This window comes from Podarcis vaucheri, assembly GCF_965113315.1.
Source record: "Podarcis vaucheri genome assembly, chromosome: 16".
NCBI classification, from domain to species: domain Eukaryota; kingdom Metazoa; phylum Chordata; class Lepidosauria; order Squamata; family Lacertidae; genus Podarcis; species Podarcis vaucheri.
In genome coordinates, this window is record NC_138754.1 from 16394359 (window position 1) to 16421833 (window position 27475).

The window sequence follows — 27475 nt, forward strand, 5'->3', positions numbered from 1 at the left end:
CTTTCAGACGACCGCAGTGCCTGGAGATGGACATTCGAGTCTTGCATCCATAGCAGTGACCAGAGGAGGAATGACCACTGGAGGAGCGCAGAGAGAAGGAATGCCACAATGCATCTGCAGCAGCACAAGCGGACGCCTTCGTCAGCCCCAGCTGCAACAAAACATCTCCACCCTTTATCAGTCTCTACAGCCACAGTAGGCTCTGCAACCTTCCAATGGTTTGACTCCACCCACAAAGACACCCTCCTCCATTGTCTCCCAAGACAGATGGATGCCAACCACAAGGGTTGGTTAATGTTTCTAAATTTGCATCTATGCCTCTGCAAATATTTTGTACATCTTTGTCCTTCCTCCCCCCCTTTTAAGTGATGCTGGAATGGCCACCCTAACAGGTAAGGGGAGCTGAACTCACATGCCACCTTGTGCAGAAAGGAGGAATCTGCATCCAGCATTCCTCTAAGTCAGACTTTTATGTTTCTTTCTCCCCATCTCTTCAAATGCAAAAAAGAAAGAAAGAAAGAAAGGCAGGCTACTTAAGATGCTTACCTGGAGGACCTGAGCAACTGACTCTGGATCTTATTGGTCAGAAAGATGCAAGGGTTACTCTTCTCAGGAGAGGGGAGAGAGTCATTTAAAAACCTTTTAAAACCTGAGCTGCCCTACACTAGAGCTGATTATCTTTGCTGCTTACTTGTGGGCAAACTGGAATGACTATAGCATGGGTAGGCAAACTAAGGCCCAGGGGCTGGATGCGGCCCAATCGCCTTCTAAATCCGGCCCATGGACCGTCCAGGAATCAGCATGTTTTTACATGAGTAGAATGTGTGCTTTTATTTAAAATGCATCTCTGGGTTATTTGTGGGGCATAGGAATTCATTCATTTTTTCCCCTTCAGAATATAGTCTGCCCCCCCCCCAAGGTCTGAGGGACAGGGGACCGGCCCCCTGCTGAAAAAGTTTGCTGACCCCTGGGCTATAGTGTCTAGGCTAGGATTAGCCCAGTTTTAGAGCCACAGAGCTCTGCTTAACTTTGAATCCTGTTTTTACCCACCTGCTTTTTTCTCTATCTCTTTTTTAAAAAAATCAAGTTTATTAATTTGGCATGTGCGTGATTGCCAGCCTCAGGGTTTTAGAATCCTCATGTGCTTAGAGGCTTGGAGTTCATGCTTCTGGAAGTTAGGATCAGGATTTTTAGAGACCTGCAAGGTCTCTCGAGGTGCGGATGAGAATCGGGGAGCGCAGGCTGCCTTTGCAGTCTGAGTAAATAACTGGGAAACACAGGAAGTGTTGGTCTCAGAGTTCCTGGGATTTAGGAAGTTTAGTGTGGGTTTGCCAGGGAACAATTCTTTATAACCCAGCTGTTCAAAGGGCACTTTGGCTTGGAGAAAATACCCTATTGCCCCATCATCAAACAGGGATAAAGACCTAGCAGAGCACTGGCCAAAGTGTCAGGAGGCAGCTCAGGAGGAATGGAATTCTCAGCAGGGGCTTGGCTCTGTCCTTGAGGCCACACAGCCGCCAGTTTCATTCCTCGACTGGTGCTAGGGAGGCATGGCTGGGTGTGGAGTGCGCTGGCAGTACATTCTTGGGGCTGCGCTCTCTGGAGCCCTGCTGCTTACCGCTGGGATCTTGTTAGGGCACTATGCGATCTACAAAGAACCCCAAACCCCGGAGTGGCTTCACAGCCTCTCTAGAGACCTGGACCCAGCTTTGCTCGAAGACTTCATGAACCAGGTGGAAGCCGCACGCATTGGACAGAACCTCAAGTAAGGCTGGCGGAGGAAGAGGCAATGTCCTAAAGTTCTCTCTTTGTTCTGGGAGAAATGGGATTCCTTCCCAGGTCAAAGAGTCTAATGGAATGCCTGTACCAATGCATTCTCTCTAAAGATAGATTAGATAGATAGATAGATAGATAGATAGATAGATAGATGTATTATGGTTTTTGTGGACTAGAGTCCACTTCACCTTCCGAGGGGTGAAGTGTGCCAGGGTGCCAGTCTTAAATGGGGCATTCTGGGATCCAAACAGAAAGATGTCCTACTTAAAACAGGACAGTTGTGGGGTATGGAATGGGAGCTAAAACAAATTAAGCTGAGGTGTGTACATGCTCACCTAGCACATGGTTATAATCAGCTACTGAATAGGAGTTCAGAGGGGTTGCAAACATAGGGGAACCTGTCAGGTAATGCACACCAGGTGAAGGCATCCCCACATATGTCTGGATTTTCAAAGGCAAAAATGACGCCCAGGGGTAATTTCTGAAATGTGGCGCTTTGTCCTGGATCTTAGGCAAGTCTATTGAAAAATCACAGGTGGTTTAGATGAAGCTCAACAATTTTGGGGGTTTCCTTTAAAAAAGCTCAAAAATTTGGAGGTCTTCCTAAAAAAACACTCAACAACTTTCGGGGTGTCCTGGTTTTTACTTTTTGAAATATGGCAGCCCTATCTAGGGTGTGTGCAGCAAGGGCCACCTGAAATGTAGTGGGGGAAATAATCTTACTGTGTTTCAAACTGCTAATGTGTACATTTCCTGCCCTGATTGGCTCGCTGGAGGAGTCTTAGACCCCTTGGCAAACTACGGTTCCCAGGATTCTTTGGGGGAAATGAAATGCTTTCAAGGTGCTTCAAATGCACCTTGTGTAGATGTAGCTGGTAACTGTATTGTGTGACATGAGGGAACGTAGAATCAAAAAATTGAGGAGCTGGAAGGGACCTCCAGAGTCATCTAGTCCATCCCCTTAAATGCAGGAATCACAGCTGAAGAATCCCTGACATATGGCCAATGATGCACGATCAGGAATAAAATAAGGAGAAATTTCTTGTTTCAAAAGCTGGGGGGGAAGGAAGCTGTGGTTTTGGGAAGGACAAATTATTCCAGATTCCAAAATTTGCCCAAACTTCAAAGACCTACCCCACCACCAAGTCTGTCCTCCATTGCTCCCTCTTGCATTAGGGATCTGTCTTCCAAGCCCCACATGGCTACCACGAAGGGGGACGAAGAACTGGTGCAGCTGATTCTGAAAGCCTGGCGAGACCCCCAAACTGGCCTGGACAGCGCCACGGAGGGCCAGTACGAGGTGTTCCTCTCCTTCCCTGACCCAGAGAAACCCAACTCTGTGGCTGTGGGTGAGTGCTAGGTAACGGGGTGTCATGTGGAATTTATGTTAGGCCCATTATCAGCGAGGCCCGCGCCACGTACGCAAGAATGCAACCTGACCACCAAACTAGTAAGAACTGGTCAAAGAGGAACCAAACGGCTCACTGTCAAAGTGAACAGCAACTCCAGTTATGGTACAAGGAGGGTTCTAATCCGTACAGTTAAAAAAATGGGTTGGGTAAATGTTTTCAAGGGTTGTGGTTGGATGAGAGATGGTGGCAGGCTGGGGTGGCAGGAGGCAGTTGGGAAGAAAACAACCAGCTAAGATGATGTATATTTCCTGTATAGTGTGTGGCCTAATGGGAATGCTCTCTTGGACTAAGCAGGGTGTCAGGCTTTGGGAAATCGGCTTCCTCCCCCGTGGCAGTAAATAAGCAGATCAAACGAAAGAAAATTCTTACCAGTTAGTTTCTTTAACAAACACGGCGAGAGACAACAGAAAGCATCTCCCTAGAATGGCGGTGCTCCTAATTAAGGCTACCCCTCTCCTCCGTCCCTATTAATCTGTGTCCCTCCTATGTCTTGTAATCTGAGCTTGCACTTTCTGTTCTAACACTCTCTGAGCTCCCCATGTCTTTGGGGATGGGGGTGGGGGGAGGTGGATGCTGTCCACAGACTGTGAATCTGTTAACCCTCTCTCTTCCAGTGTTTCTTCACCTAGCTGTTCCCCATCCAGTATTTCCCAGCTTCTGCCTTCTGAACTATGCCCCTCTGCAAACCACTGTTCCAAATCTATACTGTCTTCCTGCTCCTGGGAAGATTCAGGGTCAGGGGGAGGGGGCGGCTCCCACTATCTCTCCTCAGTGCAGTCCTCCTCAGAATGGTCCCTGACACAGGGTAAAAACCAAAAAGCCAACCAATGAGTTTTCAGAGCATATGTTTGGAATTGGGGAATGAAGACAAATTTGTGGGCCATAACCTGGACACCAGGAAAAGGTGTGGGAATGAGTGAAGGTTGAGAGTGGAAACCACTGAAGGGAGAGGGTGGGGACACCTGCTATGGATGCTCTGATTAGACCCTCTTCTTCTTCATACCAGTGATGGAAAATGGCAGCCAAGCCTTTATCTCCCAGGAGACAGAGAAGAATCTGACTGCGGATCAGGCCGACAGAGACGTTGTGAAGCCATATGCAGCTTACGCACCTCCAGGGAACCCCAAGGTGCAATGCAAGGGCGTGGCCTTTTATCCTCCCTTATCTCTTATATCTTTATCTTATCTTCTGCTTGGAGTTTGCCCTCTTGATGGGCCAATCAAAGACACCACATGATCCTCAGGGGGCCTTGCCCTCCTAGGTGCGTTGTGTCTCCAACAGAAAGAGGCTTCACACAGACTAGATACCTTCGGAGCACATTCAAAGTACATTTTCCACCTCAAAGAATTCTGAGCCTTGTAGTCTGTTCAGGGTTGTTGGGAATTATGACTATGCGAGGGGGAAACTACAGCGCCCAGAAGTCTTTGAGGGAAAGGACGTGCTTGGAATGTGCTTTATGGTGCCAAAGGGAGATCCCAAATCTTCAGCTACCCTTTAAATGTTTGTGGTGACAGTTCTATCTCTTTGTGTAGCAGCGTCAAAGGATGATTTCAAGGTGTAAACCCCTCATACCTCATATCTTCTCCTTTCCAGAGAGGGAAAGTGTGAGTTGGCAGCTAAGATATCCACCTTTTTCAGTGTGTGAAATGTGTGTGACGCTGCCCAGACAATCTGGAGTAGCAGACATGGAAGTCTGATTCAGGTCCATCTAGGGATGGGTGGTTTGAGAGGGTGTGGGGCATTGCCTTGTCCAAGCAAGCAGGGATTTGAAGAAGAATTACAAAATGAGACCATTGTGGTGTTGTATGGTCTCCATTTATGTGCTTCATTAAAAAAAAAAAAGCTTGCAGCACAGGCCTCTATGTGGTGAGGTCACCTTATTGATGATGGTGATGATTTACCTGCCCTTCACTCTAAGATCCCAGGGCAGGTGACATCAATTTAAAAAACAGTATTAAAAACAATTAAAAACAACTTACAATCACAGAAGCAAGGTGGGTCCTAGAAATATGCACCTCAAGTGTCAAAGAAAGAGGCACATATTCAACATTTTCCAGAACCTTTCAGGCATACCTCTGTGGGGAGGGAGTTCATCAGTTTAGGGGCCACTACAGACAAGTCCCTCTCTGTGACTCTTACTTCCAAAATGTCCCTTTGTGTAATCTATCTTGTTATGATGCCTGCAAAAGTATATTCAGCTTTCTGTCTTGGTTCTGTGATTCTTTATCGTTTTTCTTGTTTGTGTGGCATTGTTTTTGAAAACTCAATAAGCACTTAAAAACAACAACAACCCTCTCTTTTATAAAAAAACATTCCAGGGGAAACTGGTCTATGCCAATCAAGGAAAAATGAGCGACTACGAATACCTGGTCCAACAGGGCATTGATCTCAATGGCACTATAGCCATAACTCGCTACGGGGGTGCTGGCCGCGCAGACAAGGTAAACTGGGAGCTGTTCCTGTTCCCAACCTTCAGCTTTTGTGGGACATTTTGAAAGAACAACCCTAAAATCCGAAGTAGGGCTATACCTTTCTTAGGCCAACCAAGATGCTGCAGAATAATGAGGAAGTTTTTGAGCTCTCCCTTCCACAGGCAAGATGTTCTGCAAAGCGGGGGATGGGGAGGGAAAATGCTGGAGGATGTTGTTATTTATTCTTTTTTTAAAACAACAACAGCCCTGCCCTTCACCATCAGGTCTCCGGACATGTTGCAGCAATTTGAAATTCAGTATCTAAAACAGTTGAAAGCAAATTACAATCACAGTCCAACTCCTGGAATGCTGGAATCTCAGCTAAATAATCCCTGACATATGGCCAGCCAACCTCTCTTTCAAAGCTTCCAGTGATGGAGAGTTTCTTGAACAGCTTTTACCACCAGAAAGTTATTCCAAATGCTTAGCTGGAATTTTCTTTCTGACCGTTTGAATCCATGGGTTGGGTCTTCTGCTGGGCCTCTCGGGTCCCTGATGCACAAACACATCTGTCTGGATCTTGCCTTGACAGGCCATCAACGGCGCCAAATTTGGCGTGGTTGGGGTGGTGGTGTACACTGATCCTGGGGACATCAATGACGGCAAGGCTTCAGCAACAGAGACGTACCCCTATTCGTGGTACCTGCCCCCCTCGGGCGTGGAGAGAGGTTCCTACAACAGCCACTTTGGAGACCTGCTGACTCCTTATTACCCAGCCAAAGGTGAGAAGGTTGGGGTGGAGCAGCAAACACGATTTTAATGTATATGCAAGAATCCGTGTTTGGGGTGAGGGGGGGTGGAGAGAGAACCAAGAGCCCACATGCCAAGCTGTTGCGTTCCAAAAGCAAGGGATTGGACCCTGATTAATAAAATACACACGAGGCTTGACCAGCAAGACTCTGGGAGGAGGTGCCAATAATAATCCTGTCCACCCCTTGGCCCAGGTCGTTTTATTCACAAAAGAACTTTTTACACAGTGTTCCTAAGAACCAATCAGATTTCCTCTGAGCATTTCAAAAAAAACCACGTGGGACAAAGTCAGATCAGAAGAAATCCTTTTAACTACAAAAGATTACTTTGAGCATGCATACATATCTGAGAGTAAATAGGACTAAAGGAGGAATGCATTCAGCAAAACCCCGGAGGTCATAAACAGGCAGGAAAGGAAGGAAGGATGGCAAGGGAAGAGTATTTACCATCTCCTTGTGAACTCTCTTCCTGGCCCTTAAGATCTACCTAAAGATTAACAAACTATGTCAAATCTACCTTCTATCTTTATGACCCAGGATGCCTGGTGAAGCAACTGGCCTGTGTATTTAGAATGCTTATACGTGCCTGTCAGGCATAGAGAAAGCAAATGGCAGAGGTGCCGAGACTTGGGGGATTTGATCAGAAATTATTGTCAATTAATCAAGCCCAATCAACGTAATGCTTTCATTGCGGACACAATGGCTTGCTCCATATTTCATAATTCCTCATAGCAATCCCACCTGACCCCCACACTCTGGATATTTGCACCCCCCACACCAAGCAGACATTATCCGGCAAGCAAGGAAGAGAGAGTGTCAGAGTTCTTTTCATGCCAGGTAATCCAACCAGACCCAGCAGGGAAACAGCTTTTAAGCTCCCCACCTTGCTTGGTGGGGCAAGGCCCTGCTCATCCACAGGCTCTGTGAAGTTAGAGATGCTCATGCGAAAGTTTGCAGGAACTTAGCCCCACAAGATATTGTGAGAACATCCCAGAGCCAACACACGGAGCAGGCTTTACCCCACAAGCAAGCTTAAAAGTTCTTTACGTGCACTGGGTAACCCCAAGTAGACCGTTGCAAAAAGAGCTTTTAAGCTCTCCTCCTTCCTTAATCTAACTTGTGCAAGTGGAAATAATGGACAAGCCCTAAGATGCAATCAACCATCCTGTACAGAGAAGGCTCCTGCCTGATGTCAACAGCCCCAGTGTGGATTGTGGGAGGGTCCTAACATCATTGAAAACAATCCCATCTTTCTTACCTTCTCCTCCTCTCTGCTTGCAGGTTTCACCTACAGGATTCCAGAGGACCAGATCACAGGGATCCCTCCCATCCCCACCCAGCCCATTGGCTTTGAGGATGCCAAGACACTTATCTGGTGGGTGGTAACTGTGGAGTAGGCGATTAGGGTCATAAAGGAGGGCAACGATGGGAAAGGATGACCCGGGGTGTGCAAGGGTGTGTGTGTGTGTGTGTGTGTGGAAGCTCAGACTTGGAGGGAGGAGCGTAAAATGAAATCCCACACAGATCAGAAGATGCTTAGAAATCTAGGTTTTGAGATTTTAAAATTCACACTTCAGAATTCAATTTGAGGGACAGTTTGGGAGGGAGGGGGGACTATGAATCTCGAATCTTGTTGGCTGATCTTTAGGGGGGGGGAAGGTTATGTTCCAGTATATCATCCCCAAACCCCTCCCCTCATATTCAAGTAAGCTGCCATCTGCACATGTGCAATGGCTGTCTTGAATGTATACACCTCAACTGCAAAGTGAATGCAGCTTATGTTTTCAAATCAGACAGAAACTGGTGTCCAGGGGGAATGCATCCGACAGGGGCATTTCTCAAGAAATTGTGACTAACATAATTTGTGCCCCGTATACACCCATTTGACTGCTTTGATCTGTGGAACTGGCACTGTTCAACATGCCACATAATACTCATTCTGCATTTGTAAGAAATTATTATTTCAGTGTGGTAGCCCCTACACTGTGGAACTCCCTGCCTATTGATATCAGGCAGGTGCTTTCACTGTATTCTTTCTGGTGCCTGCTAAGAAAATTTTTGTTTACACAAGTCTGCCCAGATGTTTAGAAAGCTGATGCGAGTTTTAATCTGTTTTCAGTCTATTGCCGTTTTAACTTTTCGAAAGCCTTGAATTATTGTTAATTTTTCTCATTGATAATTTTATTGTTTTAGCTTTTTTTTGTAAACCACCTTGAGGTTTCTAAAGCAATGCAGTCAGTCAGTCAGTCAACACCAGCAGTGGAAGCACACTAGAACCAGAATAAGGGGTAATGTATACCCAACCAACAAAATACAGTGGTACCTCGCAAGATGAAATTAATTCGTTCTGCGAGTTTTTTCGTCTTGCGAATTTTTCGTCTTGCGAAGCACGGTTTCCCATAGGAATGCATTGAAAATCAATTAATGCGTTCATATGGTCAAAAAAAGGCCAAACCAAGCCAAATTTTTACAAAAAGAGTTTATTAAGTGCTCGCTCTTTAAAGTCACACATACTGTAAAGAGCATTTCAAAAATTGAAGGAACAATAATTTAAGTTTCTAAACTTGACAGATAAGCATTTAAAAATCACCAAAGTGTACTGTACATACATTTTCTAAGACTCTGGGGGACAACTCAAAGAAGGTTCCTCTTCCACTCTTTGCTTCTTGCTGAAGAACCTGTCCATGGTCTGCTGCTTCATCCGCCTTTTCAGCACCTCCCTGAAAGACGACATGACCCTCGTATCAAAAGTGTTCGCAAGGTCACATGTCAGGTCCTTGTCAGGGTGGTTCCGCTGTGTAAAAGCCTGCACATCTTTCCACTTCTGGCAAATGTCCCTCAGTTCTTTGGAGGACAGCCATTCCTCAGTTGCTTCCTCCTCTTCCAGCGAGGCCTCCTCCTGCGCAGCCTCCGCCTGCAGTTCGACCAGCTCCTGGGTGGTCAGCTCGTGGTCATGCTCCTCCACCAGCTCGCTGACGTCCTCCTCTGTGACCTCCAGGCCCATGGTCCTCCCCAAGGAAACAATGTCCTGCACCACTGTTGACTCTGGTGCATCAGAGTCACTTGGTGCCACACAGTCCGGCCACAGGCTGCGCCAAGCGCAATTCAAATTTCTCTGGCTGATCCCGTCCAGCCAGAAGACCCGCTGTGGAATGTAGCCCTCCGTCGTCACAACCTCCAGGAACTCCGCTGCAAAGTCTTTAGCCACAGGAACATCAGAACTGGCAGCCTCTCCATGCCTGACCACGCTGTGGATTCCAGATCTCGTCTTGAACCGGTCAAACCAGCCTCTGCTTGCCTTGAAGACTTCTGGCTCGCCTGAGGTTCCTGGCTGTTGCCGGACGAGGTCTGCGTGCAAGGCCTTGGCCTTCTCACAAATGACTGCCTCAGTCACTGTGTCCCCTGCACGCTGCTTCTCTTCTAACCAGATGAGCAGCAACTTCTTCACCTCCTCCAGAACAGCTGGACGGTTCTTCACGATCTTGGTGACTCCCTTGGCTACATCAGCCACAAGGATCTTCTCCCTCATCTTCAGGATGGTCCCGATGGTCGATGGATTCCTCCCGTACTCCCTGGCGAGGTCTGTCACACGCATTCCACCGTTGTGCTTCCGGATGATCTCCTTCTTCATTTCCAGCGTAACCTTCTCCTTCTTCCTCTCGCCGGCCTCTGCAGCAGCAGTCTTCTTGGGCCCCATGGCAGCACAGCTCCTACCTTCGCAACCCCCCCCAAAAAATCAGTGCTTCACATCCAAAAAATTCAAAAGCACCAAACCTCCCAGAAAACACACAAGCTTCCAGATTCTTGCAAACCCCTCCCCAACACCAAGTCCTTGAATTACAAACACCCCAACCCAAAATCCAACCCCCCCAAAAAGATTTAAAAGTTTAACTTACCAAATGGTTGCAAAAGAAGTTTTGGAAAAGCTTCAAAAATCACCAAAGTCTTCAAAAACCTCAAAAAAGGCTACCACACCGCGTGCTATGAGTTGCTCCTCGAAGTCAAGTCGCAACCGCACCTCTTCAAGCAATGCACCCTTGGTATTAACGGTTTTAAGAAAAAGGAAACAAACTTGCAAGACGTTTTCGTTTTTCGTCTTGCGAAGCAAGCCCATAGGGAAATTCGTCTTGCGAAGCAACTCAAAAAACGAAAAACTCTTTCGTCTTGCGAGGCATTCGTCTTGCGAGGTACCACTGTAGAACAGATGTGAGCTGAGGGCTAGGTCTTCTGGGATGGCAGCATTCAGTCTTCACCCTCCCCTCTTGCACTTGCAGTAACCTGGCTGGCAACCCTGTGGCAGAGGCAGCTTGGCAGGGAGCCCTGGGCTGTGTCTACCATCTTGGACCAGGATTCAGACAAGATGGGCTGTTCTCCAATGCCAGGTGAGGGATGTACAAATTGGCCAGTCTCAGTTTCTCCCCACCCCCAGTATTCAGTTCAGCTTCTCCTACTATACGCAATTTTGAATGCAGTTTCACTTGACATCAGTAATTTTCACACGTTATCCTAGTGTACACATCCCGCCCGCCCGCCCCGCCCCCCACATTTTTGGTTAGTCGGAGAACTTCAGCGCAACATTCAGAGAAGGGCAGACTTCGAACGAAAGCTGTGCTTTGGTTCCTGCATTGTTCTGAGACTGTGAATGAGGATAAAGGTAAAGGGTAAAGGGACCCCTGACCATGAGGTCCAGTCGTGACCGACTCTGGGGTTGCAGTGCTCATCTCGCTTTACTGGCCAGCATGACTAAGCCGCTTCTGGTGAACCAGAGCAGCACATGGAAACACTGTTTACCTTCCCGCCAGAGCGGTACCTATTTATCTACTTGCACTTTGACGTGCTTTCAAACTGCTAGGTTGGCAGGAGCAGGGACCGAGCAATGGGAGCTCACCCCGTCACGGGGATTCGAATCGCCGACCTTCTGATCGGCAAGTCCTAGGCTCTGTGGTTTAACGCACAGCGCCACCCACGTCCCGTGAATGAGGATAGGTTCCTATTAATATGCAAACTGAACCAAGTTATCCCCTGTGCCTCCATGACGTATCCATGGAGGGTCGTAGACAATGCAAGGGAGGTTCGTCATTCTATATCTTTATGCGGCTGGCAGAAATGTTCCTTTTCAACCAGGCCGATTAACATTATTCAGCCTTTTAAATGTGTTTGTGGGATGAAGGAGTTATTTGTTTTGTTTTTCTTTTAACTAGTTATTTGTGCTTTTACCTTGCATTTTTATCTTGTCACTGCCCTGAGATCACAGAAATTTAGAATTGTAGATTTGGAAGGAACACCAGGGGTCATATATTACAACCTGCTGCAGGTAAAAAGGTAAAAGGTAAAGGAGCCCTGGGCGGTTAAGTCCAGTCAAAGATGACTATGGGGTTGTGGTGCTTATCTGGCTTTGAGGCCGAGGGAGCTGGCATTTGTCCACAGACAGCTTTGCAGGTAATGTGGCCAGTATGACTAAACCACTTCTGGTGCAATGGGACACCGTGAAGGAAACCAGAAAGCATAGAAACGCCGTTTACCTTCCTGCCAGAGTGGTACCTATTTATCTACTTGTACTGGCATGCTTTCAAACTGCTAAGTTGATAAGAGCTGGGACAGAGCAACGGGAGCTCACCCCGTTGCAGGGATTTGAACCCTCGACCTTCTGATCAGCAAGCCCAAGAGGCCCAGTGGTTTAGACCACAGCACCACCTGCTGCAATGCAGGAATCTCAGCTAAAGCATCCATGACAGATGACCATCCAACCTCTGCTGAAAAACTCTCCAAGGAAGGAGAGTCCACAACCTCCTGGGGGAGATTGTTCCACTGTCAAACAGCTCATACTTAAGATCTTATGAGGAAGGGTTGTTATATAAGTCTAAACAAACAAACAAACAAACCTAAGTTAGGTCCATTAATTTCAATGGGTCTACTCGGTGTCACACTTGGTTGGAGACAACCCAGGGGGCTTCTCCTCTCTATCCTGCTGCTGTGAAGCAGGAACTTCCAGTGATGTGAGAAGCCCAGAGCCAAATCACCCATATAAATGATTTCATTGTGTAATTGGGCGATTGAACCTGGCTCTCTTTTGTTTCCTAGTGAGGTCCAGGTCAACGTCCATAACTACAGAAGGATCAACACATCTTCTAATGTGATGGGACTGATAAGAGGAAGTGTGGAGCCTGGTGAGTTGCCCTGGGCAAACAGATGCCTGGGGGGGGTATGGGGGCACAGAGGGAGGCAGGGGCATCCTTCTGGTGGTGAGGGTGCACTCCTAGGGCAACCAAAAGCAGAAGTGACTCACCTATGAGGAAACATTGCCGCATTTGGGACTTTCCAGTGAAGAGGAAGAGGCAACGTGATAGAAGTTTATAAAAACTACACAAACCATGGAGAAAGTGGGAAGAGAAAATTTGGTCTCCCTCTCACAGCTCTACAACTTGCAGGCATCCAATGAAGCTGGAAGACTCCAGGAAAGATAAACAAAAGCCTTTCTCCATACAGAACATGGTTCAACGCCGTGCTTTTCTTCTGGGTGTACTCACAGGCCCAAGTGTGTGGCACTGATAAAATATATACTCTGATCTAATATTCTTAGTTCCCACCTAGTTAGTCCCCCTGTCCTCTAGGGGGCGCTCCTGCCCACTTTGGGAGCCACAGATCCATCCCTTTTCAGGCTCCTATCCAACATGTGCCCTTTTATGAGTTCCTACTCCTTCCTCCGCTAGATCGATACGTCCTCTATGGTAACCACCGAGACAGCTGGGTGCATGGCGCTATCGACCCCAGCAGTGGAACAGCTGTCATGCTGGAGATCAGCCGAGTGCTGGGGAAGATGGTGAAAGAAGGTGAGCTTAGGTCGGGGGCTGGGATTTTATTTTCTTTGGTGGGGTGTGAAACATGGCAACTCTAGGGGAAGGTCTGGTAGGTCCGGGGAGATGAAGATGCAATCCACAGCGGCCAGTGAGTGGGCAGAAGTAGGTGGAGATTCCTATGTTTGCAAACTAGGCAGTATCCCAGCTAGTCATTTTATTTATTCCATGTATATCCTACCTTTTTCTCCAAGGGGCTCCATGTGGCCCACATGATTCCCTGCTCCTCATTTAATCCTCACAACAACCCTGTGAGGTAGGTTAGGCTGGGAGGTGTGGGATGGGTTTTAATAGGTAGAGAGCAGTTAATATATCCTCTCCTATGTCTCCAGGCACCCACGTGTGTGGGTTGAACAGAGTTTCAAAATCCCATCCTTGGCAGCAAAATTTAAAGCATAGGAGTTAGGCTGTAAAACCTTGCTTTGAGCAAATCCAGCTACGAAGTAAGCTGGCTCTTCCTTTCTTACCCCACTTAAGATTCAGGCAACAACTTGGGAAGTAAGTTTAAAAATATAATTTACATATAATCTTGCATTAGTTCACAGTAAAGGCAGCAGTAAAAACTATGCAGGCAAAATACTTATATTTACAGGGCCTAAACCTTGAACAAATGGAGAGATGTCTTCATCCAATGCTGGTAAAAGGAAGAGAGAAAGAGAAACAGGAAATACCAATGTACTCCTTCCTCTCAAGGAGAGGAGGGGAAGTGACATCACACAGAGCCCTCTCTGTCAATTCTATTTCTATGGTCTTGGGTATCTGCCTATCAGCAGTAAAGCTCTGTGGTATTCACCTCTTCTCATGCTAACTAGCAAGAATGTGCATCTGTTAGGTTTGGTTGCTATCGCCCACGGGAGGCAGGAAATGGCCCAATGTCACTCAGTGAGCTTCATGGCCAAGTGGGAATTTGAACCCGGGTCCTAGCCTGACACTCTAGCCACGACACCACACAGGCTCTCAGAAGGAAAAGCAGGCTATGCAAAAGCAGCCAAGGAGAGCAAGGAGCAGGACTGGCCAGGGGTGTGTGTCTTGGAGAGAGTCAACTGACAGCTAAAAAGAGAGACCCGTAGGGCTGCATTCAGCCTGTGGGTCTGAGGTGCCTCACCCTTACTCTAGAGGAGCTCCACCTGTCTCCAGTTTGCACATTCTCATTCAAGTGTCTAGGAATAATGTGTCATTTATTCTCAGGGAAGTGGCGCCCACGAAGGTCCATTATTTTTGGCAGCTGGGGTGCTGAGGAGTTTGGTCTCATTGGTTCTACAGAGTATACAGAGGTAAGAGGAAAGGAGGTTGGATGGATGGATGGATGGATGGAGTAGGTGAGAGACAGACTGAAGAACAGGTGGTTCTGCATTGTGCATTTAATAATAAAAATAGTAATTTTATTATTTGTACCCCAGCCACATTCAAAACACAATCCTACCAATTTAAGCAGTCATGGCTTCCCCCAAAGAATCATGGGATATGTAGCTTGTTTATCGCGCTGAGATTTGTTAGGAGACCATTGCTCCCTTAAAGAGCCAGAGTTGCCAGAGTAGTTTAACAATCAACCCCTCTCCCTAAGTAACTCGGGAAATTGTAGCTTTGCAAGGGGAATACAGGTCTCCTTTCAGCAACCTTAACAAACTACACTTCCCAGGAGTCCTTGGGGGAAGCGGCATCTGCTTAAAGTGGCATGATTCTGCTTTAAATATGTAGCGCAGAGGGGGCTGAGTAGTGGTTGGAAAGGTATCATAGCTTGGTTGGGTGTTTTGTTGTTTATATTTGTGTCGGGGGCTTATGTACTTCAGTTCCCAAAACGTCTGACCTCAGAGTCAGGAATCAGGCTGATGCAAAGCAACCACCTTTTATTCTTACTATAGGAATGGGGGAAAGGCAGACTGGAATCTGCCGGGTGACTTATAGCTGATTGCCAAAGGTTCGGCTCCCAATAGTTTAATGCCAATATAGCAAAAAACAAACACCCACACATTTCCTGCAACTGCCCCTTCCCTCTGGCAAATTAGGCTGCTGAAAGGAAGCTTGGGGTTGAAACCAGGAGTGGATTTGGGGGCGAAAGGATCTGGTCCTGAAAACAAATCCCTGATAGGAGCAGAGAGCCTCTCTCTAGTGTAACTCTTAAGTGCTTGTGACGACTTTGTGGTGCAGGGGTCTTCAACATGCACCATGGGGATTGTCAGGGGGTGGGCTGGAGACCTCACACTTGTGCAGAAGTTTCTTTGCTTATCACATCTCTCCGCCGCACAGGAATTTTATAGCAAGCTGCAGCAGCGCAGCGTGGCCTACATCAATGTGGACATTGCAGTCTTTGGTAAGCTCACCTCACCTTTCCACACTTTCAAGCTGCACCGACTGACTTATAAATTTGTTGTAGTTATAGTGCCTGGGAGAGTGTGGTCTGAGAGGAGGGCCCTTGATGCAGCCCCCTGGCTGAAGAGAAGCAGGTTTGGGTCTGGTCAGGGCCTGGATGGGGGACCCTGGATGTGAAAATCCCACCTCATTTATTTTTTGAGGGAGTTGGGTATGTTTAGCCTGGAGAAGAGAGAAGAGAAGAGAAGAGAAGAGAAGAGAAGAGAAGAGAAGAGAAGAGAAGAGAAGAGTGAGAGGTGATATCAGAGCCATCTTCAAATACCTGAAGGGCTGTCCGATGGAAGATGGAACAAGCTTGTTTTCTGCTGCTCCGGAAGGGAGGGCCCAGACTGATGGATTCAAACAACAAGAAAGGAGTTTCCAGCTAAACATTAGGAAGTGCTTTCTGAGGGTTAGAGCTGTTCAACAGAGACATGGACTCCCTTGGAAGGTAGAGGCCTCCCCTTCACTGGAGGTTTCCTCATTTTTCCTCATTTTGTTCTCTCATTCCAGATACAATGGTTCTGGCAGATAACATTAGTGTTCATTCTAGTGCATTGATGTCAAGGAGTCTATAAAAAGACTTAAGAGGGAAAGAGAGAGGGCACTGGGGAGGAAATCAGTGCAAAAATGTATATGCTAAACTGTTTGCAAGAGGCTCAGATAAGGGGCCGTGGATTATGCTTGTTTCCCAACTTGATAATAAGAACATTTGGATCATTTTTTTTACTGGCGCTTGTGAAGGGAAAGAGTCAAACATAAACTCTGTTTTCACAGTGCATGACTGCAGTATGAATCCAAGGAGCAAAATGGCTCAACTTCCACCGTCATAGAGTTTTAAGGCCACAAAAGCTCTGGTCCAACTATACCCAACTGAAAGGCCTGTGGTATCAGATTTTCATTGTCTGATAGTTGTTTACACCTCCATCATTTCCTGCCCACCCTTGCCTCTTGGCACCCTCCCAGGTATTCCCCCCCCCCAGCACATCCTACCCACTTTGGGAACCAATGGTCTAATGGCAAATGGCAGAAGCTGAACTTACCCCTGTCACACAAGGCACAGGAGGCTTACCACCCCTGTCACACAAGGCACAGGAGCCTTACCAGGCAACAAAGGGGGAACCCTACTTGTGCCCTGGGGTCAGGAGAGCTCCCCCTAATGCTTCTCTTTCTCCTTTGACAGCCAACGCCACCTTGAGGGCTCAAGGAACGCCACCTGCGCAGAGTGTCATCTTTGCAGCTGCCCAGCAGGTAACTTGAAGAGAATGGAAAGTCAACTCCCAAATAACAGTCTCTGTGTAGGAGACACATTCTCAGTTTATTTTTCAGGGAAACAAAGGCTATCGGGGGTCATTGACCTTACATTTGCAAAACTGGAGGAACGATCATGAGCACCACACTCATTTTATTAGGGGGAAAGGGACGGCAGCAGTCAGTCACACCTGCAGCAGCTTGCAAATCAAAATAATGAAGTCAATCCAGCTTTGCAGCCTGAAAGGGGTCTTGGGCTTCAGAGCATCCTTGCAGAAGTGAGACCCCTAAAGGCCATCCTCCTCCCTAAGATGGGTTGTCATGAAATCTGCTCCATTTCTGATTTGGGGGGGGGGGTGTTTCGTTTCCCTTGTAGGTGAAAACCCCAGCTGCAGATTCTTCCCTGTCGGTCTATGAGAACTGGAAGCAACACTTCAGCCGAAACAGTTCAGTCTATGGCGTCATCCCCAGGTAAAACGATGCTGTGAATGTTTTCCTTTCTTAACAGCCCATGGACCCCCTCACATTCACAGAGTTCCTCTAACCAGTTCCTAGACCAGGTGTGTGGATGGGAACCGCTGGTTCTCCAAAAGTGGCTGAACTACAACTCCCATCATCCCTTCCCATTGTCCATGCTTGCTGGGAGCTGTACTTTTTCTCCTTGGTCAACGCTTTAATGTATACAGTGGTGCCTCGCAAGAGAAGAATTCATTCCGTGAGTCTTTTCGTCTTGCGAAGCACGGTCCGTCGCAACTGCGCCTCTTCAAGCGGCTTTTTTAAAAAAGCGCAAGACGTTTTCGTCTTGCGAAGCAAGCCCATAGGGAAATTCGTCTAGCGAAGCAATGCAAAACCGGAAAACCCTTTCGTCTAGCAAGTTTTTCGTCTTGCGGGGCATTCGTCTTGTGGGGCACCACTGTATATACTAATATTTATTTACAAAGGTGGTCTATTTTAGTGTATCATTTTTACAAAAAAAATTTACATGGGTTGTACCCAGCTAAGTTCTACTCAGCTTACTGATATAATAGACTTAAATTCGTCAAGCCCATTGATTTTGAGTAGGACTTTACTGGGGACAACTCGCGGTTAGGGTGTGTATATGATATATTCTCTGGTATTTATTTATAAAGGTGGCATCTTAAAAAAAAAATGCATTGCTGTTTATAACTGACCAACCTGCAGTGGGGAGGTTTTTGTGGGTTTGTTTCTGAGGGTTCTGTGTTCGAGTCTCTGCTTCAAGAGATGCTTCCCCGAATTACTGTCTTCCTCCCCCATTCAGCTTAGGGTCTCTGGGTGCTGGAAGCGATTACGCCTCTTTCATTCATTACCTGGGCATCACATCCATGGATATTGCTTACACCTACGACCGGGTAAATTGTAGCCCTGCGCTAGTTGGAATGCTCAAGGGGCAAAGGGAGCTGGGAGATCCAGCAACAGCCCTAGGGGCACAGATTTCCCCTCTCCCTGATCAGTTTTTAAAATTTATTGATTCAAAGTATTTTTCTCCTGCTGTTCAAGAATATCTTCTTGTAGAGCAGCAACTGCAATTAATCAACTTAATCAACAAGCAGTAACAATGCAAAAATAAATAAATTGCAATAAATTTACATTTTAAAACACCCGAAACCTTTTTTTAAAAATCAGTTCCTAAATAACAGCAGCCAGCTGGTACAATCTATAAACACTGTCCAATAAATACTTCTCATCAATCAGATTTGCCCAGTGAGGCTGCAGCAATGGACCCATTCATCTAATCAAAACATCAAACCCCAAACCTATTATGGCTTGTCTGTTCGCTGTGAGTTTAAACACCTCTTAAGATATCACAACCAAATTTTGTGTGATTGTTTCCGAGATCAAGGAGCAGCTTTTCATCTATGTTTGGATGCCATTTTGAATCAAGATGGCAGACTGAACCTTTCAATATTGCTCTGATTGTATCCAAATTTTGTATGATGGTTCCTGAGATTAACGAGCGGGGTTTCCTCTTTGGTTTGAAACCAATGGACGCCATCTTGGATCAAGAAGGCTGACTAAGCCTTTGAAAACTGCCCTGACTTTAACCACAGATTTGAAAACTGAGCTGATTTCTTAGAATTCCTAAGCAATGCTGGGGGGCAAGGCTCCTGCTAACCACATGATATGACCTTCCCTTCTTTCATTTGTCTAGTCCAAGACTTCGGCCCGCATCTATCCAGCTTATCACACAGCCTTTGACACTTTTCACTATGCAGAGAAATTCATTGACCCAGGTGAGGGGTGAGGGTGGAAGATAGAGAGTCAGCGAGAGAGTAAATCAGGGTTTGTTAAGGGTGCTGGGAATTGTAGCTCGGGGGTGGGGGCAAACCACAGTTCCCAGGATTCCTTGAGGAAAATCCTGTGCTTTAAAGGTATGTTGTCTATGCAGCCTAGAACTTCTCAGGTTGCCTTTGCTTCTCTCTTGGACTGTTGGGGTAATGGTTGGCGGCCATGAGAGCTACCTCATGTTTATCTGTTGCCTTAGCTGAATTTAAAGTACAGTGGTACCTTGGTAGTCAAACTTAATCCATTCCGGCAGTCTGTTCAACTCCCGAAACTGTTCAGAAACAAAGGCACGGCTTCCGATTGGCTGAGGAGCTTCCGGCACTCAATCAGAAGCTGTGGAAGCCGTGTTGGACGTTTGTCTTCTGAAAAACGTTTGCAAACCGGAACACTCACTTCTGGGTTTGCAGTGTTCAGGAGCTGATTTGTTCCATTCGATTACCAAGGCACCACTGTATTCAATTCCAGCATGCTTAGGAGCATAATGTTCACACCTTAAAGGGTCAATAGCTGACCAGAATATACTATCTGTTTCTGTGGAGAGCAGCAGCCTGTCCTGCTTTTGCAAAACAGCGTAAATGTTGTTTGACAGTGAGGGGGCAGGACTGAAGATTTGGAGATATGCTTCAGAGACGTGCTTCGGGACGACTATGGGGAGCCCGGAAAAATTAATAATTAAAATTTGGATTACAATTTGGTCTTTTTTATTTTAGTTTTTAGTTTTTAATTAGATTATGATGTGGACATGTTGATTGGCTGTCTTTATTGGAAAATCAATAAAAATGATTTTTTAAAAGTTGTTTGACAGTGGAACGGTCTCCCTTGGGAGGTGGTGGACTCTCCTTCCTTGGAGAGGTTTCTAAGCAGAAGTTGGGTGGCCGTCTGTCATGGATGCTTTAGCTGAGATTTGTGCATTGCAAGGGGGTTGGACTAGATGACCCTTGGGGTCCCTTCCAACTCTATGGTTTTATGAGAGAGAGAAATCCCTGGGACTGTACTCGCTGAGTCCGCTAAGGCTGGGCACAGGCCGGTTTGCTCTGCTGCTGCTGCATCTGGGGAAATTCTCTTGCCCCTTCCCAGGGTTTACCAGCCACCAGACTGTGGCACGGACAGCTGGCAACGTCCTGATGCGCCTGTCAGATGCCTTGATCCTGCCGCTCAACGTGAGCGACTACGGTGAGACGCTGCAACAGATGTACAGTGTTGCCAGAGAGGCATTCCAGGCAGACCTGACCCATCACAACATCTCGCTTGGTGAGACGGGTGGGAATGTGCAGGATTACAGGCTGGGTTAGTGGGCAGGTGGCCTGCAGGTAGAATCGCCAGGTGCAAAAGAGAATAAGGGGCCCGCCAGCCCTTCCTCCCCTTCATTAAGGGGTGTGTGGCAATTAGGGGTCATTAACTTGGATAAGGACTGGGGTTTACCCAAAGCGGGGGTAATTAATAAAAGAATCGGCTGGATCTCTAGATCAGGCATAGGCAAACTCGGCCCTCCAGATGTTTTGGGACTACAGCTCCCATCATCCCAGTGGTCAGGGATGATGGGAATTGTAGTCTCAAAACATCTGGAGGGCCAAGTTTGCCTATGCCTCTCCTAGATCCAAAGTGTGGGGCTAAGCACACTCTTCAGCATGAGAAAGATCCCCAGCAGCAGAGTTTTAAGGCCATAAAAGTAAGCAGCAGTGTGAAGCATAAGGAATATAGGCTGTTAGTCCTTTTAGATATCTTGCTTAGTCCACTTACAGTGCTTCCCTACTCTGCCCCTCTCGCAATGACAGACCACACCATTAGTAAGTTTAAATGCTTTACTTACAAAGCTCCAAAGGGTCAGATTCATGTGTTGTCCCATGCAGCAGCATGAAGAACACAGGTAGAAATATTGGGATGTGAAATACCTCTAAGCACACGGTCTGAGCTTGTAAAGGGCAAGCTCAGGCACATCCTGTCTGCTTGGTGAAAGGTGAAAGGAGAGCAAACAAAGGAGGAAACTTAACTCCCTTCCTTCCAGGTGAGGGCTTACAGTTCTGTGTTCTTAACCCCTTCATGCATTAATGAGCCCCAAGCTTGCTAGTTATATTTGACTGCAATTTTCCACAGTTTATAGGGCTGAAGTTTAGCCGCTAAACTGAACACCACTGCTTAGGAATAATAGGCTGCAAATGGAACTATGGGCTTGTCTACTCAGGGTAGAGGCTAAACCTGACCCTTAGCTAAACCCTTAAAGGCACTGATCTGTTTTGCTCTTTTGCCCTTCAGATCCACTCTGGGCCGCAATAGACCGTTTCCAGGCCGCCGCTGCTGGTCTTAACCAGCGCATAGCAAACCTGAGAGAGGAAGCAAACCCCAGGTGAGAGTCTCCTCTTCTGGGGAACTTTGTACTATACATTCATATAGAAGTATTTGAATATGGCAGATTTATATAGTAATCTAGAGTGTACAAGTTGTATCATAGCCACTAATCTGAATAACCCAGTGATTATGCCCTCTGGCCAGTCAGTGAGAGATGTTATGGGGCAGGGGCTTATTGGTAGTGTCTCCGCATTTGTGAAATTTGCGCTCCAGGAAATGTGATTCACCTCTTGAGATTTTTTTATGTGTGTTTCAGTGTGCATTTGATTTAGTTGCTGTGATCCGATTACTCATTCTTAGGGGATATTAATCTGATGTTTCATACATTTTTGTAAAAACAAAAACAAAAAACTAATGTTTTCAACAACTCTGTAAGGTAGGCTGGTATTGTTAATTTATTTTATTTGCTTGTTTATGAAAATATTTATAGACCATTATTTCATAAAGAATATCAAAGTGGTTTACAACAAAAATACACAAAACTATATAGTAAACACCATATTAAAAGTTTTTAAAGAGACATCAATTAACCATTGGGGATGGATATCTTCTTAATTGTCTGCATAGGCCTGGCAGATTAGAAAAGTTTTCAGCAGGCATTTAAAAGTTGGCACAAAAGGTGCCTGCTGAATGTCTAGGGGCAGAGAGTTCCACAGGACTGAGCCAATGACACAAAAGGCTCGGTTTCTTGTTGTTGTTGTCAAATGAGCCTCACCAACTTGGGGAATGACCAGTGACGCCCCTGCAGATGATCTCTGTGACTGAGCTGGGACAGAAGGATCAGGCGGTCACTGAGGAACCCTCGACCTTAGTCGCTCAGGGCTTATTATTATTATTATTATTATTATTATTATTATTATTATTATTACCCTGCCCATCTGGCTGGGTCTCCCCAGCCACGCTGGGCGGCTTCTAACAAAGTATTAAAATACAGTGGTCTATTAAACATTAAAAGCTTCCCTAAACAGGGCTGCCTTCAGATGTCTTCTAAAAGTCTGGTAGTTGTTGTTCTCTTTGACATCTGGTGGGAGGACATTCCACAGGGTGGGTGCCACTACCGAGAAGGCCCTCTGCCTGGTTCCCTGTAACATGGCTTCTCGCAGTGAGGGAACCACCAGAAGGCCCTCGGCGCTGGACCTCAGTGTCCGGGCAGAAAAATGGGGGTGGAGGCACTCCTTTTGTAAGTCAATACAAGGACCTTTATCTTGGCTTGGTGGTGGGTGAGCAGCGAATGCAACTGTTTTAACAAGGATGCCATGTGTTCCCATCAGGTCAGGGGCTCTCATCAGCAGTCTGGTTGAACTTCCAAACCAGGCCCAAGGGCAGCCCCACACAGAGCACATTGCAGTAGTCCTGCCTCAATGGATGGATTACAGTGCATCAGGCTATCCCTGTCCAGGAACAGCTGTAGCTGGCAAACCAAACCAAACAGCACTCCAGGGTAGTGCTTGTTCCTGAGCAAACTTGGCTTTCACATAGCAAACCAGCTCTGTGCAATTTTGCTGTGGGGCTGACACATTCTATGATTGGCCCCAAGACGGCTCTTAGCCCAACCCTCTTTCTCCCTCCTCTTTCTCCCCCCCCCCAATTTCCTGAAAGCCCCCTGGACGTGCGGATGGTGAATGACCAGCTGATGTTGTTAGAAAGGGCCTTCCTGAACCCCAGAGCCTTTCCGGAAAAGTATTACTACAGGTAAGCAATACCAATGGACCGGCTTTCTGGCTTTCAATGTGTGATTTACTTGTGGAATTCACTGCCACAAGATGGCAGTGGTGCATAACCACTGAGATTTTGTGTTTTAACTTGCTAGCTTATTTTAAAAAGGATGAGCTCACTGGGGCCTCCAGTGTCAGATAAAGTGGACTTATCAATGTCAGGCAAGAACCAAAGAGCAGGAGAGGACTTGCTCATGGCTTCCTTGAGCAGTGGTGGGAAACTTGTAGCTCCCTGCATCACTTCAAAAGCCCTTTGCAAGCGATCAGTTACTATCTGTGGCAAGAGCAGTCTGCCCTCACCCTCTTGGCCACCTGCAGGGTGGGTGGGAGGGAGAGAGAGAGAGAGAAGGGGCTGACTCCAACCAGTTTTTGTCCTGCCTCCTATTGGCTGCAATCCCACCCACCACCGGCATGCTACCCCTGATTGTTGCTTCCATGGTGGTTTACATAAACTGTAAGGTAAAGGTACCCCTGACCATTAGGTCCAGTCGTGGACGACTCTGGGTTTGCGCGCTCATCTCGCTCTATAGGCTGAGGGAGACGGCGTTTGTCCGCAGACAGCTTCCTGGTCATGTGGCCAGCCTGACTAAGCCACTTCTGGCAAACCAGAGCAGCGCACGGAAACACCATTTTCCTTCCCGCTGGAGGAAGTAGACCTATTTATCTACTTGCACTTTGACTTGCTTTCGAACTGCTAGGTTGGCAGGAGCAGGGACCAAGCAACAGGAGCTCACCCTGCCATGGGAATTCGAACTGCCGACCTTCTGATTGGCAAGTCCTAGGTTCTGTGGTTTAGACCACAGAGCCACCCGCACCCCACATAAACTGTAAAGCCATGAAATAAAAACCATATAAAAAAAAAATCAGAAATCAGCTAACTTGTTATGGAAAAATGCATACCTCATTGCCTGCGTAGACCTGGCAGGATAGAAGAGTTTTCAGCAGGTGTTTTAAAAGTTGGCACAGAAGGCGGCTGCTGAATGTCTAGTGGCAGAGAGTTCCACAGGGCTGGACCGATGACTCTAAAGCCTCAGTTTCTTGTTGCTTTTCCTCATCCAGCCACGTCATCATGGCCTCTCGGTCATCTTCTCTGGCCACCTTCCCAGGACTTGCTGATGCCTACGATAACGCCAAGGAGGACGGCCGGTGGGGTGAGGTTCACAAGCAGCTCACCATTGTAATCCAAGCGATAGAGAATGCCGCCTCTATCCTGGAGCCTGTGGCTGAATAACAGGGATGATAAAATAAAAATAATAAGAGAAGCAGTATGTTCTATTCCTCACTGACTTGCTTCGTCCACCCTGTTTTTAAAGTGGTTTTGTGGGTCATGAGTTTGTCTTATCATTGTTTTGTTTTTCTTTGATGCCTGTAAGCTACTCAGGGGATACTCGGAATGGGGCAGCTTGAAAATTGTACCAATAAATAAATAAATGCTTTGCAACACTTTGAACAATGTTGTAATTGGTTCACTTACATAATCTCTCCAATCCTTATGACAGGGGTGGCTTTATGGCTCAAAAACAGCACTTTGAATTGGACCCAAAAACTAATTGGCAGCCAGTGCAGTTGGGCCTGGATCCGTGTAATATGCTCAAACTGTCTTGCTCCAGTGAGCGATCTGGCTGCTGAATTCTGCACCAGCTGAAGTTTCAGAACCGTCTTCAGAGGCGTCCCCATGTATAACATGTTGCAGTAATCTAACCAGGGCTGGATTTAGGTTTGATGAGGCCCTAAGCTACTGAAGGTAATGGGGCCCTGTATATGTCCAGCTGTCCTTTGTAGACAACAAATTGTCGCTTTTTTGTGTTGAATATATGCTATATAGTACCGTAATTCATGGTCCTAATAGGTATCTCAAGCCATTTACACACACACACAAATGTATTTTATCAAAGTAATTGTTGGACTGAAATACAATTAAGAAGTATATTAACAGTGAAACACATTTAAGAAGTATATATACTTTATCTCATATTTTGGAAATGTACATCCAGTTGTTTTTTCCTTTAAATTTTTTTGGGGCCCCCAAGAGAGCGAGGCCCTAAGCTATAGCTTGTTTAACTTATACATAAATCCAGCACTGAATCTAACCTAGAGGTTACTAGAGAATAGATGACAGAAGTTAAGCTATCCCTTGTCCAGTTAGGGGTGCAGCTGCGCCACTAGCCAAAGCTGATGGAAGGCGCTCCGTGCCACTGAGGCCACACAAAGGACCCAGAAGTACCTCCAAGCTGTGTACCTGCTCCTTCAGAGGGAGTGTAACCCCATCAAAAGCAGGCAATCTCCCATAGTTTTCATCTAGGGAACCGCCCAGAAACAAAAACAAAACCCTAATGAAGCAGACTTTTGTGGCAGTTTGAATCCCTGTGTGGCGTTTGCCTCCTAGGATGGGTCATAAGGAAAGGGTTAAAATGGGTGTGATATGATTGGCCAGTGAGAATGCAAGGGGGGAATAAAAGTTAGAGTGGGAGGTTTTGAAAGTCAGTTGAGGTTTGGGAGTTGGGAGTTGAGGTTTGAGAGTTGAAGAAGGAAGAGGGAGGTTTGGTGTGGGTTGGTAGAGTTGTATTGTGAGAGAGTGAGAGGAATCGTTAGGTGGAGTCAGATAGATAGTTGGAATAATCAGTTTGAAGTGGTTAGGAACTAAGAATAAGAAACTGACAAGAGAAAAATTAACTGAAACCATAAGCTTGTTCCTGCATTTAAAAATAAATTTGATTATTTGTTCATGTTAACAACTGACTGGACTCCGTGTCCCCCCGTGAGATACGGGGTGGTGGCAGCAGAAAAAGCAATCGCAGTGGCGGCACAGGGTCAGTAGACCGTCAAACGTCCGGGGGCCCTGTGTGTGATCGCCACACCCTGCAACAGAGTGAGCTCCCGTTGCTCTGTCCCAGCTCCTGCCAACCTGGCAGTTTGAAAGCACACCAGCGCAAGTAGATAAATAGTCACGGCTGTGGCAGGAAGGTAAACGGCCTTTCTGTGCACTCTGGTTTCCATCATGGTGTCCCGTTGTGCCAGAAGCGGTTTAGTCATGCTGGCCACATAACCCAGAAAGCTGTCTGTGGACAAACGCCGGCTCCCTCTGCCTGAAAGCCAGATGAGCACCATAGTCGCCTTTGACTGGACTTAACCGCCCAGTCGGTCCTTTACCTTTACCTTTATCAATCTGGGAAAGCCTTTCTGAGCAAAATTGCTTTTGATTGTATCTGGAAAGGGATGTTCTTCCACAGACCGGGGCAGCCACCCAGAAGGCCCTGCTCCGATTTACTACACTGGGGTGAACAGAGTCCTGACAAAGCTGCAAATCACCCCTCTCCTCTCATCAGATCAATCATTTGATGAACAGAGAGGAGGCGATAACCCTGCCACTCTGCTCCCCATCACTGGATCTGTGCCAATTAGCTGGAGAGGGCAAAGTGCCCTCTGTGTATATAGAGTTTGTGGGGTACCCCCACACCTTTAACTGCACCCAACACTGGCATGCAGCCCCTGGAGAGTTGACCAAAGGTTGAGAAGGGTGGGGCAGATTGATTAGCTGCCTTTGCCTTACAATAAACCTGTGAGGTCGGCTTGAATTATTATCCTGTTGAGGAGGGAGGAAACAACAGCCTGCCTAACTTGGAGTTTTGCGGTGGATGGCTCAGTCTTAGCCATTATACATTAACTGTAGGATTTGGGGGGAAATAGAAAGCCAGAATTGTCCAGCATCCCCAACCGGAGGGCAGCTGTGTGCACACATCCAGAGACTGGGAAATACTAGCAAATAATAATAATAATAATGAATAATTTTATTTATACCCTGCCCTCCCCGGCCAGAGCCAGGCTCAGGGCAGCTAACAACAGTAGAATTACAGTAAAAACATAAGGGGGGGGGGCAATTTAAAATACAGGTTAAAATGCAATTTAAAATGCAGCCTCATCAAAACCATAAGGGGAGGGAAACATAAGGGTCAGACTGAGTCCAAACCGAAGGCCAGGCGGAACAGCTCTGTCTTGCAGGCCCTGCGGAAAGATGTCAGGTCCCGCAAGGCCCTAGTCTCTTGTGACAGAGCATTCCACCAAGTCAGGGCCAGTACTGAAAAGGCCCTGGCCCTAGTTGCAACCAATAGAATAGAATAGTAAAGGTGAAAAAGGCCCCAAAGCGTTGTCTAGTCCAACCCCCTGCAATGCAGGAATCGCAACTAGTCCCCAGAAGCTGGTGCTACTTGGAAGCTTTGATCCCAGGGTTTCTCCCCCCCCCCAACTCAC

The 27475-nt window shown here is 46.9% G+C and overlaps 1 protein-coding gene and 1 long non-coding RNA gene across 3 annotated transcripts; one reads left to right on the forward strand and one right to left on the reverse strand.

Annotated features, from left to right (window-relative positions):
• The first annotated feature begins 616 nt into the window (after positions 1 to 616).
• Positions 617 to 25426, forward strand: NAALADL1 (N-acetylated alpha-linked acidic dipeptidase like 1). Of its 2 annotated transcripts, XM_082204282.1 has the most exons (19): positions 617 to 1765; positions 2953 to 3125; positions 4195 to 4316; positions 5507 to 5629; positions 6192 to 6381; positions 7690 to 7783; positions 10683 to 10790; positions 12490 to 12575; positions 13119 to 13238; positions 14451 to 14536; positions 15510 to 15573; positions 16795 to 16862; positions 17239 to 17333; positions 18142 to 18232; positions 19033 to 19114; positions 20244 to 20417; positions 21420 to 21510; positions 23112 to 23204; positions 24287 to 25426. In XM_082204282.1, the coding sequence occupies exons 1-19, from the start codon at positions 1551 to 1553 to the stop codon at positions 24456 to 24458; spliced, it is 2247 nt and encodes a 748-aa protein (XP_082060408.1). In that variant the 5' UTR covers positions 617 to 1550; the 3' UTR covers positions 24459 to 25426. The 2 variants fall into 2 exon arrangements, with proteins under 2 accessions (XP_082060408.1, XP_082060409.1); XM_082204283.1 differs by lacking the exon at positions 20244 to 20417.
• On the reverse strand, positions 15658 to 25614 carry LOC309521636. The gene is made up of 3 exons (XR_014214743.1): positions 25572 to 25614; positions 24128 to 24450; positions 15658 to 15794 (listed from the first exon to the last, which is right to left on the reverse strand). It is a non-coding gene; the product is annotated as an uncharacterized lncRNA (long non-coding RNA).
• Positions 25615 to 27475: the final 1861 nt, after the last annotated feature.